Source organism: Pelodiscus sinensis, chromosome 24 (assembly GCF_052426305.1).
Source record: "Pelodiscus sinensis isolate ZL-2025 chromosome 24, ASM5242630v1, whole genome shotgun sequence".
NCBI lineage: Eukaryota > Metazoa > Chordata > Testudines > Trionychidae > Pelodiscus > Pelodiscus sinensis.
The window spans coordinates 25,186,044-25,200,493 of NC_143075.1; the positions used below are offsets into that span (position 1 = coordinate 25,186,044).

Below are 14,450 nucleotides of genomic sequence, written 5' to 3' on the forward strand. Positions count from 1 at the left end.
TCCAGCCCTAGGATTCCAAGTTAAAGTAGAACCAAAATAAGCTCCTCCTCCTGTAGGACAAGTAGGGTGGCCATACATCCTCTTTTTACATCCTATCCTGGGAGTCCTGATTTTGGGGGGCAAAACTCAGCATTGTTCCATTTGCCCACTGGTCATCGGCTGGGATAAATACCCAGTTTTGCTGACGGGGGTGGAGTCTGAGCAGCAACAGCCCAGGAAAGCAGAGACATCAGGTGGCACGGGCCAGTCTCAGGCACAGGAATGGGTGGCCCAGACCAGCTCCACACAGAGCGGTTCAGGCCAGCTCTGCTGGGAGGCAGGGAAGGGGCTTGGGTGAGTCCATGCAGTGTCACATTTTCCCTTTGGGAAAGAGGGTTACCCTGCCTTCTGCACTGCTTCCATGCTGGTCTGTTTAAAAGCCAATTTGCATTAGGCTGCTAGCACTGTCTCATGTGGACAAGCTCTCTGGTGGGTCTGAGTGCTCCAGGGGCATGGAGAGGGGAATACAGCACAGACGGGTGGGTAGTGTGTGTGCAGAATGTATGTGGGTATGCGCTGTGTGCCTCTCTGTCCCGGGTGTATTGTGTGCAGAGTGTGTTACAAATCTGGCAAACACGCACACACATTTCAGTCCAGTGGAAACGCCTCCTCTGCAGTTAATAAGCCCTAACACTTCGGGTCTGTCCAACACCTGCCTAATTCCCTCACAGGCTGGTCAGCAGCAGCGTCCCCTTTTTACAGACGGGGAAACTAAAGCCCAGTGAAGGGGAGACACTTATCTATGGTCACATGGGAAGTCAGAGACAAAGTCAGGCTCAGAATTCAGGAGCCCTGTGCTCGGATCACTGCTGACCCCTGCTGTCGTTCTACATAGGCACCATTATACAGCAAGTGCACATATGTTACCTGTTCAGCAGACTCCTGGAGTAACTTCTGCCACAGCCCATCTGCAGCACCATTCACAGTAACTCTAGGAACTGCCCCAGGAGCTTTGCAACATTCCCAGTCCCTTCTTTGGGCTAAGCTGAGATCCGGATACGCCTGGTCACACGCATCCAGCTGTGGAAAGCCAGAGACGGAAATGCTGCATTGTCACTTACCTGGTCTGCCATGCAGAGAATATTTCAAACACATGGTTGCTCCTGTGTGCTCGCCTCCTTCCTTCAGGCGCTATCAGAACCTGCACAGGAGCAGCCCCGTCCCCTCTCTGAGTTTATACCACTCAGGCAGGGACATCTGCAAGCAGGACCAAGCCCACTTCCAAAACACAACAACGCTGCCAGCCCTGTCTGCATTGGCCCAACTCCATTAGAATTAACCCTAGGGCTGGTGAAGGAGGAAAGAACTGGCAATGGGCAGTTTAATGGGATGGGTTTATTTAGGGTGTCAATACCTCTTCCCTCCCTAATTTCTGACAAACAGACAGATGAACCAAGAGCCCTTATTCTGTCCCGTGACCTTGGATTCTTTGCTTGACCTGAGGCAACATTAGGAGCTGAAATTCAGCTGCAGATAAACAGGCGCCAGGTTTTCTCTCTTTGCAACACAGAGTTACTGGTTTCCTTACACTTTTTGAAAAGGAGACTTTATAGGGGATGATACTAGTCATGGCCAGGACCCGTAAGGGCCGGGGTGATTTCTCCCCCTGACGTAACACCCACAGGCCAATGAAAGCATGTGTGTGTACCCACGGAGAATCTCCTTTCGCTCAAGTGGCCCGCCTGCCAATGGGGAAGGCAACAAAGGGGGCAACTGTCCTGGGGTCCAACAGTTCTAAGGGGCCCAGAACCCCAGGCCCTTTGAATTGCCACCGAAGCACCACACAGCACTCTCTGGGCTGCTCAAAGAACTGAGTGGGGGCAGTGTGGCACATTCCATAGAGCTCTCAGGACTGGGGGGGGCCGTGTGGCATATTCCATAGAGCTCTCAGGACTGGGGGGGGCCGTGTGGCATATTCCGGAGGGCTCCCAGGACTGGGGGGGGGGCAGTGTGGCACATTCCATAGAGCTCTCAGGACTGGGGGGGGCCGTGTGGCATATTCCATAGAGCTCTCAGGACTGGGGGGGGCCGTGTGGCATATTCCGGAGGGCTCCCAGGACTGGGGGGGCAGTGTGGCATATTCCGGAGGGCTCCCAGGACTGGGGGGGCAGTGTGGCACATTCCATAGAGCTCTCAGGACTGGGGGGGGGGGCAGTGTGGCACATTCCGGAGGGCTCTCAGGACTGGGTGGGGTCAGTGTGGCACATTCCATAGAGCTCTCAGGACTGGGTGGGGGCAGTGTGGCATATTCCGGAGGGCTCTCAGGACTGGGTGGGGGCAGTGTGGCACATTCCATAGAGCTCTCAGGACTGGGGGGGCAGTGTGGCATATTCCGGAGGGCTCTCAGGACTGGGTGGGGGCAGTGTGGCACATTCCATAGGGCTCTCAGGACTGGGTGGGGGCAGTGTGGCACATTCCATAGAGCTCTCAGGACTGGGTGGGGGCAGTGTGACACATTCCATAGAGCTCTCAGGACTGGGTGGGGGCAGTGTGGCACATTCCGGAGGGCTCTCAGGACTGGGTGGGGGCAGTGTGGCACATTCCGGAGGGCTCTCAGGACTGGGGGGGGGGCAGTGTGGCACATTCCGGAGGGCTCTCAGGACTGGGGGGGGCAGTGTGGCACATTCCGGAGGGCTCTCAGGACTGGGTGGGGGCAGTGTGGCACATTCCGGAGGGCTCTCAGGACTGGGGGGGGCAGTGTGGCACATTCCGGAGGGCTCTCAGGACTGGGGGGGGCAGTGTGGCACATTCCGGAGGGCTCTCAGGACTGGGGGGGCAGTGTGGCATATTCCGGAGGGCTCTCAGGACTGGGGGGGGGGCCGTGGGGGGGGGGGCAGTGTGGCACATTCCAGAGGGCTCTCAGGACTGGGGGGGGCAGTGTGGCACATTCCGGAGGGCTCTCAGGACTGGGGGGGCAGTGTGGCACATTCCGGAGAGCTCTCAGGACAGGGGGGGCAGTGTGGCACATTCCATAGAGCTCTCAGGACAGGGGGGGCAGTGTGGCACATTCCATAGAGCTCTCAGGACTGGGGGGCAGTGTGGCACATTCCATAGAGCTCTCAGGACAGGGGGGGCAGTGTGGCACATTCGATAGAGCTCTCAGGACAGGGGGGGCAGTGTGGCACATTCCGGAGGGCTCTCAGGACTGGGGGGGGGGCAGTGTGGCACATTCCATTCCGGAGGGCTCTCAGGACTGGGGGGGGGGGGCAGTGTGGCACATTCCGGAGGGCTCCAGGACTGGGGGGGGGCAGTGTGGCACATTCCGGAGGGCTCTCAGGACTGGGGGGGGGGCAGTGTGGCACATTCCATAGAGCTCTCAGGACTGGGGGGGGGGCAGTGTGGCACATTCCGGAGGGCTCCAGGACTGGGGGGGGGCAGTGTGGCACATTCCGGAGGGCTCTGAGGACTGGTGGGCGGGGGATGGTGTGCAGCATTCCAGGCAACTTTGAGGACTCGGGGAGCAATGTGGAGCACTTTGGGTGGTGCTGAGGCCTGGCTGTCTCCAGCCTCACCCCTTCCATCCCAGGCTCCGGTTCTTCCAAGAGCGTGGGGCTGGGACTCCCTCCGCTTTGTCCAAGGGCCCGGTGTGGCTGTTGGCTCCCTCGATGGCCAGGGTCTGTGCTTTACAGTCAGAGAAGCTGATTTCCTGATTTTGTGACATACCTTGACTTGAGCAAAGCTTTTGATACCGACTCCCACAAGATTCTTGCCAGCAAGTTACAGAGGTATGGCCTGGATGAATGGAGTATAAGGCGGCTAGAAGGCTGGCTAGATGGTTGGGTTCAATGCGTAGTGATCAACGGCTCCATGTCTAGCTGGCAGCTGGCATCATGAACTGTACATTCTGCATAGGGTTACCAGGTAGTCATTAAAAAATACCAGACATGCTTCATGGTGGGAGGAGGGGGAGGGACCGGCCGAGAGGGGAGCAGTGCTGGCTGGGGGCGGGGAGGCGGGAAACAGAGCTAATGGGGGGGGCAATGGGGCTGGCCGGGGGAGATGGGCGGGGCCGACGGGAAACAGGGCTGGTGGGGGGGGGGGTGTCGGGTGGAACGAGGCTGGCTGGCGGGGATTTTTTTTACTGGGCAGAGGGCCCAAAAACCAGACTGTCTGGTAGAAAACTGGACACCTGGCAACCCTAATTATGTGGTGACTCGGGAACCACATGTGGCCACCGCTCCTCCCCCAGCGCTACCCGGAGCGCACCGCTCCTCCCCCAGCCAGCCTTCACCTCCACTCGGAGCGCACCATTCCTCCCCCAGCCAGCCCCCAGCGCCACCCAGAGCGCACCATTCCTCCCCCAGTGCCACCTGGAGCGCACCACTCCTCCCCCAGCCAGCCCCCAGCGCCACCCAGAGCGCACCGTTCCTCCCCCAGTGCCACCTGGAGCGCACTGCTCCTCCCCCAGCCAGCCCTCAGTGCACCGCTCCTCCCCCAGCCAGCCCTCACCTCCACTCGGAGCGCACCATTCCTCCCCCAGCCAGCCCCCAGCGCCACCCAGAGCGCACCATTCCTCCCCCAGTGCCACCTGGAGCGCACCACTCCTCCCCCAGCCAGCCCCCAGCGCCACCCAGAGCACACCGTTCCTCCCCCAGTGCCACCTGGAGCGCACTGCTCCTCCCCCAGCCAGCCCTCAGTGCACCGCTCCTCCCCCAGCCAGCCCTCACCTCCACCCGGAGCGCACTGCTCCTCCCCCAGCCAGCCCCCAGCGCCATCCGGAGCACACCACTCCTCCCCCAGCGCCACCTGGAGCGCACCACTCCTCCCCCAGCCAGCCCCCAGCGCCACCCAGAGCGCACCGTTCCTCCCCCAGTGCCACCTGGAGCGCACCGCTCCTCCCCCAGCCAGCCCCCAGCGCACTGCTCCTCCCCCAGCCAGCCCTCAGTGCACCGCTCCTCCCCCAGCCAGCCCTCACCTCCACCCGGAGCGCACTGCTCCTCCCCCAGACAGCCCCCAGCGCCATCCGGAGCACACCACTCCTCCCCCAGCGCTACCCGGAGCGCACCGCTCCTCCCCCAGCGCTACCTGGAGCGCACCGCTCCTCCCCCAGCCAGCCCTCAGCTCCTCCCCCAGCGCCACCCGGAGCGCACCGCTCCTCCCCCAGCCAGCTCTCACCTCCACCCGGAGCGCACTGCTCCTCCCCCGGCCCTCAGCAGAACCCAGGGCTCTGGCTGTTGCTGCAGTAGTGCTGACAGTGCCCTGGAATCCTGGGCCCTTTTAAATCCTCAGGCCCCAGGGCATCTGCCCCCTTTCCTCTCATCCCTGACCGGCAATGCTGCATTGCTGCTATTTTGAGGTTACAGTGTCAGCATCCAAAGGACACAAATCCAGCCTGAGGAAAATGGCAGTAATGCCACTGTATCTCTTTTATTTCAATACCAAACAGTGTAAGGATAAGCTTGTGTTTGGCGTTGCAATAAGAGAGTTTGTTTTTAGTCCAAATAAGATCTTCTGATCAGAAGCTGGCATGTTGCAAAGTTCACCTCTACGGATCTTTGCAGAGGAGCAAATAGCCCGCACTTTCTGCATGATCCCTGCAATGCAACCCTCAGGATCCAGGTCTTTTGAGGTGGAAGGGTTCCAGAATTTGTATTGCAGCCTGCACCTGGAAGTCTACACATAGCCTACACCCTCACCCTCCCAATTCCCAACCCCCTGCTCCAGCCTGATCCCCTCTTGCACCCTCCCAGCCCCTCAGTTCCAGCTCAAAGCACCCTCCTGCACCCAAACTCTTCATCCTCATCCTCACCCCAGAGCCTGCAACTCCCAGCCAGAGCCCTCATCCTGCCAACTGAGCCAGTTCACCTTGCCCCAGCTGAGAGCCTCCTCCCACATGCCTCCTCCTGCACTCTGAATCCTTTATTCCCACCCAAGAGCTCGCACCTGTAGCTGGACCCCTCACCCCCTCCCATATCCCAGCCCTCTGAGCAAGTGAGTGAGGGTGGGGAGAGTGAGCAATGAGGTGAGGGGAGAGGGAGCAGGGGCAGGCGCTCAAAGACAGAGTAAGGCATGAGCGGGGCATCAGAGGACGGGCAGACAGGGGTGGGGCAAGGATGTTTGGTTTTGGGCAACCCTACAGGCCAGCCTCCAGTTGTTGCTAAAGCCAAAATGGCCCGGCAGACCTAGCGTATCCTGATGCTTTCAGGGAAGTTCAGCTCATCGCTGTCCTGATGCTTAACGTGTGAAGGGGCTTGTGTCCCTCGGAGCCCAGGAGCAGGGCCCAGCCCTCACCCTTCTATTGCAAGTCCTGAGAGGTAAAACGAGCTGCAGGACAGCGGCCTTCACAGGCTAACAGGATGGTTTATCAGCTGACGAGCTGTGCGGGAGGTGAGAGTACGAGCCCGGGGTGAGAGTAAGAGCAGCCCCCAGGCACCGGGGTCCCGCCAGCCCTTTGAACAGCCCGGCTCAGCCAGACCCCACCTCTGCAAAGGCGCGCGCTGCCGGAGCGAAAGGCAGCGGAGTCTGATGAGGCGCCGGGCGCGCGCGCTGGATGCCCGAGGCTGCGGCAGGCGGCTCAGCTGCCTCTGGGCTCGCGGGGCGGGGAAACCACGTGGCTCGCGTGTCCCGCCCTGAGCCTTCGGGACATCTGCGCATGCGCTAGAGCGGCTGTCGGCTGGACGTACTCCCCCCCAGTCCACCGCTCCAACTGCGCTTGCGCCGGAAGCCGGTGGGGGCGGGGGAGGTGAGACGCCGCTGCTTCCGCCCGTCTCCAACATGGCAGCGCCCTTTGTCCGCTCGGTGTCAGGCTGAGCCCGCTCGCTGCAATGTGACTCGCTGCGGGTCCCGGGATGGCAGGTAGCGGGGGGAGGGGCCGCGCGGGGCAGCCCTGGCGGGGGGGCCGGGGGGGCCGCTCCGCGCTGCCGGCCTGTCATAGAAGCAGAGTCTTGACCCTCGGGCTGCTGCCGCCACGTGACCCCCCCCCCCCCGCTCTGAGACACTCGCAGTGCCCGGGGGGGCTGGGCGGGGCCCGCTTCCATCGACCCCCCCGGCACCTGCCTGCTCCGAGCCGGCCGCGCGCTCCCGCCCAAGGGCCCGGGGTCTGCGGCGCGCGCTGGGGGGGGGACCTGCCTAGAGCCCACAGCGGACCCTGCTCCTGCCCCGCTGGGGGGGGAGCTGCCTAGAGCCCACAGCGGACCCGGCTCGGTGTTCGGCCCTTGCCCTGCCGCCCAGCACTCACTGGGGTAGGCATTAGCGTTGGCTTCTGAATGTCAGAGTAGGTGTTTAGTGGTTTGCCAAGTAAATCACCAGCAGACTAGATTAAGGAAAATGCCATGTGAACTTCTATGCCACTGCATAGACTTCTACCCAAAAATACACTTTTTTTGTTCTGATCTCAGTCCTGAAATTCCCAGCATAACACCAGTGATCCATGCGTATTATACTGTACACGCACACGCTACATGCAATTGCAGTGTCTGCCTTTCAAAATGTAATTGATCTGTATCAACGCTTCAAATGGACATGACATTTGCTTTGCCATTGTGCTTGTACACACCTACTGACCTCACTAAAACATCTCAGGTTAATACAGCAACAAGTAGCTTGAAGGTCTGTTTATGGGTGGGAAAAAATACAGTTGTTACTAATTCAGCACCCAGATACTAGAGAGAGTTGCTATGGAGATATATATAGCTCATCATATTATTTTGATTAAATGCATGAGCAAAATGTATCTATTATACCAATGGTGCATAGGTCCAACATTACTGAATTTTAATATGAGCTCAGAATCATGGAATGTAATATATAACAGATGACAGAATATGATCGATTAACACAATTATTTTCGAAGGATTGTAGGTCTAAACTGTGACCTTTCCTAATTTGTTGGTATGGTGTCTCCAACACAGAATGTGTTATTCATCCTCTGCTGTGCCATGCTCGTCACTAGGAGCTGAGAGCCAGTCACTCGGGAAAAATAATTGGGCATCATTGTACTGTTGTGAGCAAATATTTTAAATTTTACAAAGTAAGAGTGCAAAAAAGCATACCATATTAGCATGCATAAGGAATAAGAGAACAATAATGAAAATGTGATAAAGTAATTATGTACGTTAACATCATATCCTAATTTTGAATATTGTGTTCAGTTCAGGTTGCCCGCCTTAAAAAGAGGATACTAGAGAAATAGAAGGCATTGAGAGACAAGCAGGAAAAATGAATACAAGCAAGAAAGGTTTCCCAGGTACTGGGAGAGTGAAAAGATTAAGACAATATAGTTTATAGCGTAGATACATAAGAGGTGAGATGAGGGTAAACCAAAGGTAAATCAGCTGCTCCTATTTATCCTTGTAGTACAAGAGTCACTAGACATTCAATGAAACTGAGAGGCAACACATTTAAAAATGGAAAAAGGAAATAGTTTTTTACACAACCTGTGGCATTTATTGCCACTAGCTAACAATAAGAGCAGGAATTTAAGATTCAGACAAAGAGTAAACAAACACATCGATACTAAGAACATCTTCAGTTCCAAGTATTTCTAATTGTATGTAATGTAAGGAATGTAAAAATCAATGTATCAAGTTATAAGCCAGTCTGCTGAGGTTCAGGGGGAAGCAAACTCATCCATTGTTGAAGACAGGATGCTAGTCTAGAGAGGCCACCATTTCAAAGCAGTGTGGCAGCTTCTTCCTACTGATTTACTGATATACCTAGCATTTATGAATTACATCAGTAAAATTCAAAGTTTGGGGGGGTCCACATACAATCTGAACTGTGACCATGGATTAATGCTTAACTGCACAGGCACTAATTCAGATCTATGTTCTCTCAAATAATCCAAATTATTACCTGTCTGTGCAATTTGTTTGCCACATACCTGATCAACAAGGGAAACCCTCCCACAACACTCCTGCCAACACTCCTAGGCCTTAGCCATGAGTTCAGCAGGTACCACAATCCCACCACTGGTATACAAGATCCACTGAAAACAGAGTCACATGTGGGAGACCCCAAGTGAAAGATCACCTTCGCTTTTCTCCTCTACTTGTGGACATCCTCTGTGTAGGTCTGACATTGCAGGGCGCCCTCGGGATAGGTGCACCTTGCTCCCTCCCATTCTTTGCCTCTGGCACTCAACACCTTAGCCTCTTGAGGGCTGTAATACTCTGCTCTGCTGTTCCTTGTTGGGTTTTGTGTGTAGGTGCTGTGCAATGGTTAGTGACCTGAAATATACAGGAGGGCAGGTCAGACTGTATGATCTGGTATTCCCTTATACTCTGTGACTGATGCTTTGTGGCGTTGGCGTGTCTCTTGTTCCTCCTAGGCAGTAACGTGGGGGGGCTCACGTGGAAAGCTTAATTTAAACCTAGCAGATGTATTTATCTTTATCTGCATGCTTCAAATGCAGGTGTCTAGTACTGAGCTTTCCATCACTATGATTGATACAGTAATAAAAGACTTGACAGCAATGTCAGAGGAGTATTGAAAGGGAAACACTCCTATGTGATTTGGAGAGGGTAAGACTCAACAGTTGCTCTCATTCTAGTTGCTTGGCTCCACTGAACTCTGGAAATTGAGTTCCCTTGCATTTTATTTTAGCCCAAATAGCGCTTTGATGGTCACAGTAGAGCCCTGGTAAGCCCAACTTGTTTTTCCTTTTTAGGGAATAGATTAACTTTGAGGCAATGGTTTTGTATTTAAAAATGCAACTTTTTGTTAAATCTATCCAAGACAGCCCTTTAAGGCATGACCTATAGCAGTCACCTCTGTTTTATAGAACGGGTTATGGATCGAGGTTTCCAAAAGGAATAGTCTTAATATCTGAGCACCTGGACCGTATTTGCTCTCACAACCACAGGTCAGTGAAATAGGAAAGTGCCAATTTGTACATGGGGAACTAAGCCTGTGGAGACTAAGTGACCTGCCCCCAGTCTCACATACAGAGCCGGGCTAGTCCTAACCACTGAGCATTCCTTCCTCTCACCATGTTAACGTGTATTTACTGTTTAAAGTGGATAAAATGCAAGAAATTCACTTAAAGTGTGTCAAGGAAATGAGACCTCCAGTTCACTAAGAGCAAGTATTGGTTAATATGCTTGATATAATGTACATCACCGTTCTGAGGTGGGTAGGGTGGGTAAAACATAGAATTGTAGGGATGGAAGAGATTTCAGGAGGTCATTGAGTCCATCCACCTGCTAAAAGCAGGACCAACCCCAAGTAAATCTTCCCAGCCAGGGGTTTGTCACGCTGGGCCTTAAACACCTCTAGGGATGGAGATTCCACCTCCTCCCTAGGGAACCCAGCCCAGCGCTTCACCACCCTCCTAGGGAAACTTTTTCCTAATAACCAACCTAGCCCCTCCCCCCCTCAGGAACTTGAGACCATTGCTCCTCTATCATCTGTCACCACCTGAGAACAGCCTCTCTCCATCCTCTTTGGAACCCACCCTTCAGGTAGTTGAAGGCTGCTCTCAGTCCCCCCTCACTCTTCTCTGTAGACTAATTAAGCTCTAATCCCTCAGCCTCTCCTCATAAATAATGAGCTCCAGCCCCTTAGTCATTTTGGTTGCCCTCCACTGGACTCTCTCCAGTGTGTCCACATCCTTTCTGTAATGGGAGCCCCAGAATTGGATGCAGTACTCCAGATGTGGCCTCACCAGAGCAGAATAAAGGGGATCCCTACTAAGGCCATGCTCCTACTAATGCACTCCAATATGCTATTAGCCTTTTTGGCTACAAGGGGGCACACTGTTGACTCTCCTCCACTAATCCTCAGGTCCTTTTCTGCAAAAATGTTGCTTAGGCAGTTGGTCCCCAGCCTGGGATTCTTCCCTCCCAAGTGCAGGACTCTGTATTCATCCCTGTTGAATTTCATCAGATTTCTTTGGGCCCAGTCCTCCAGTTTGTCCAGGTCACTCTGGACCCTAGCCCTATCCTCCAGCATAGTTACTTCTCCCTCTAGATTAGTGTCATCTGCAAACTTCCTGAGGGCACAATCCATCCCCTCATCCAGGTCATTAATAAAGCCATTGAACAAAGCTAGCCCCAGAACTGACCCTTTGGGCACTCCACTTGATACTTATGACAATTAGACATGAAGCTGTTGATCACTACCTGTTGAGCCCAGCAATCTAGCCATCACTAGCCAATAGTACTAGTATGCGGCGGCAGCACTATTGGTTATTATCCAAACACTGTCTTACTCTATATAGTGTTTGAATGGCATAGAATAACGTTAAGATGAAATGTAAGTAAAGGAGAAATTGACTAGACCAAAGCATTCTTAGAGGTTGCATGACTTTGATGTGGACTGAATTGCCAGTGAGATCTGTCTTTGTCCTTCTTGATGGATTCATCATAGTGGTTACCTTTCTTCATTTTATCTAACGATGGGAATGTGGACGAATGTTCCCAAAGGATATTCCCCCTTTCTGTGTAACTTTAAACTGAGCCTATCTTTTATCAACATTAATAATCATTATGGCATCTCAGTCATGCCCTGCATTTTTGACAATCACCACCTTTTAATATAAAGTAACCTTAAAATTGCTTTTTGCTATTAACTATGTACCATTCTGTGATACTAACCATTGCTGAATCTAGCAAGTTAGGGGTTCATTGGAAATGAACCCCTCCCTAGCAAAAAGTTCCCAGCAGCATTTCAGAGGGCAGTACGGTATAACACGTAAGTTACAGGATTGGGAATTCAGATCTGTGGGTTCCCATTGATGCCACTGACTCTGACCTTGGTCAATTAACCTGTCTGTGTGACAGTGTCCTCAGCTATAAAAATAGGGATCAAGATGCTCTCTTATGGGAAGTGTGAAGTATTACAACTTATATTATTGAACTCTGAATTAAATGGGTCTAAACCTTCTTCAGTTCTGTAGCGTTCCGTTCCCATTGGCCCTGAGCTTTGATTAATGAGGTGTCTTCTGTGTTGCTGTATGCTGTCATTTTAAGGCTTCAGAGAAAATCTTTCCCGCCACATGAGGAAGATGGTTAATGGCAGTGGTGGTGAGATGGAGGTGATACCTTTTACCTTTTGACCAGATATTTCAGTTATAATCTGAGTTCTGCGGGTCATCCCAGCCAGTAAAAATCTTCCCTACAGCCCCACGTCATGTACTCTGCATAGGCCACAAGTTTACAGAAAAATGATTCCAGAACATTTTAGAATTCTTTCAAATATATATTGGGGCTGTTTCTTTTATCAGGTCAGGTACCTGAACTATCATGTCTCATGTACAAGGATTGGAAGCAGGGGGAAATTGTAATTAAAATAGGAACCATCTGCCTGAAGTAACCCTTTGTTACAGATGTGTCTTGATTTTCAATTCCGATCTCTCAGGGCCTTCGAGGACTGGAAGCTAGTGCTGTTTGCTTCCAGAACTCCTCCTTTTCCAAGAGTGTGCAGTTCCCCTTTCCAATCTTATCAGATCATAACATATCAGAACTTAAGCCTGTTACTAGTTTTGAACTGCATATTGCTTGTGCTGAGCTGTTATCAGGGAGCAGGCTGTGGGTGAAGGAAACTCACCTGCATTTTGGAGAAAAGAAGGGAACATCTTAATGGCAGACTAGGAAAGATGGTGACTGTTTGAAGCTGCTTAGGGGATTGGCTTGTTTGAAGTTGTCCGAAGGGATGCACTGTACTGGTCAGAAGGCAAGAGAGGCAATCAAATGAGCTGCGGTGAATGCTGTTTGTCACATGGCTCTCATTCCTACAGTGTGGCTCTGGAGAACTTCTGAAGTATCAGTTGGTTAAGGAACAGCCAGTGCACTGGCTATAATTAAAAAGGGCCATAGAGAAGATCCAGAACATAAGGAAATTGATTTTGTCCAAGTAACAGCGGTAAGGTGCAAAAGAAGAGACACCCTGAAAATTTAAAGTATGTCTTGTACCCTGCCAGGATCTGTTCTGAGACTGTCTCAGGGTGAGAGGTCTGGAGGGATTTAGGAAGATAGCCATTTTAGTGAGATTCTTTACTTTAGAATAAAATAACGTGTGCTGTAACCTCATTTCATGACTTCACTGATTTTCATGAAAATTTCCACTCTTTGAAATGAGAATACCAGATTGATAGGTTTGGAGAATACATGGCTCTATAATGATGGAAGGTTGACGTGTGTCAATTTAATATATTCTCAAAAAGAGATAGTGTCTAGAAGATGGGCTAGCTCTTTGAAGGAGCTGCTACTGTACCAACAGCCTGTGTGTTTGCCTTTGTGAAAGGCTGATATAAGGGAGAGTGAATCTAGAAAACATGGCTGCATATCAGAGATGGAGGCTTGGTGAGTTTAAAAGCAGCTTGGGACATACCTCTAGTGGCAGGTATTGATGTGATGAGCAGACTTGCTCATATGATAGCTGGCTTGCCAGAAAAGGGATGGCGGGTTTATATTTCATATAGGAATACAGGCATCCCAAAGCTTCCACATAACCTCAGATACCAAGGGTACGTCTAGACTACATGCCTCTGGCGACAGAGGCATGTAGATTAGGCTACCCGGCATAGGAAAATGAAGCAGCAATTTAAATAATCGCCGCTTCATTTAAATTTACATGCCTCATCCCAGGAGGCATACCTGGGAGGTCGACAAATGCCTTTGATGTCGACCCCCGCACGTCCAGACTAGTGCGCTGAGCCCACAAACAGCTGATGGGCTCAGTGCGGCAGCCATGTAAATTTAAATGAAGCGGCAATTATTTAAATCGCCGTTTCATTTTTCTATGCCTGGTAGCCTAATCTACATGCCTCTGTCGCCAGAGGCATGTAGTCTAGACGTACCCAAGTGACATGCAAGGACCTCATAGACTAGAATGGTAAATTCCCAATTGCCCAAATGAGGAAAGATTTACAAAATTTCCAGTCCGTGTAATTGCACCAGCAATTTCCCCATTGTCAGCAGACCTAAAAGCTAACTAGACTGCAATGAAGCATCCTTCCAGAGCTGCATTGAACCTCCTGAAGAAGTTGAAACTGCTTCCAGTTCAACCAAAAAGGGGCTTTTCAAGAACTAGGTTTTCCCTTTGCCCACAAAAGGACCGGAGAGTATTATCTCAAAGATCTGGATGCCAGAGGTAGAATTTCTTTCCAGAAGAGTGAGAGAGTTACTGGAAATAGGAGACAGGGTGGTCTAGTCACAGGACCAAGAATTAAGAGACCTAAGTTCTATTCGTGACTTTGCCACTAATGCACTCCCGCTGCTTCAATTTGTTTGTAAAATTTAGAGAACACTTCCACGCTTATTGTGAGGCTCAGCCTGTAAAGGACTTTGAGAGGCTCAAATAACAAGTGACTTTATAGAAGTAAAACGTCGCAGTGGTGTTAGTACACTAGTAGGAGGGGCTAGTATAATTAGAAATGTGAACATATAACCATATAAATGGGTAACTGATTAAGTCTGGGCTTATCGGTTAACATTCATGGTTTCACACAGGCTCCTGCCCCACTCCCATGG

The 14,450-nt window shown here is 52.0% G+C and overlaps 1 protein-coding gene across 5 annotated transcripts in view; it reads left to right on the forward strand.

Annotated features, from left to right (window-relative positions):
- Positions 1-6,677: 6,677 nt before the first annotated feature.
- Positions 6,678-14,450, forward strand: part of ZBTB17 (zinc finger and BTB domain containing 17) — a 35,545-nt gene continuing 27,772 nt past the window's right edge. The window contains exons 1-2 of one of the 5 annotated variants that reach the window (XM_075906906.2): positions 6,710-6,834; positions 8,130-8,224. In XM_075906906.2, coding sequence (XP_075763021.2) covers positions 8,197-8,224 — 28 coding nt within the window. In that variant the 5' untranslated portion in view covers positions 6,710-6,834; positions 8,130-8,196. Of the gene's footprint in view, positions 6,835-8,129; positions 8,225-9,760; positions 9,842-14,450 lie in introns of those variants that run through there. The other 4 variants (XM_075906907.2, XM_075906909.2, XM_075906905.2 and 1 more) reach the window with 4 other exon arrangements.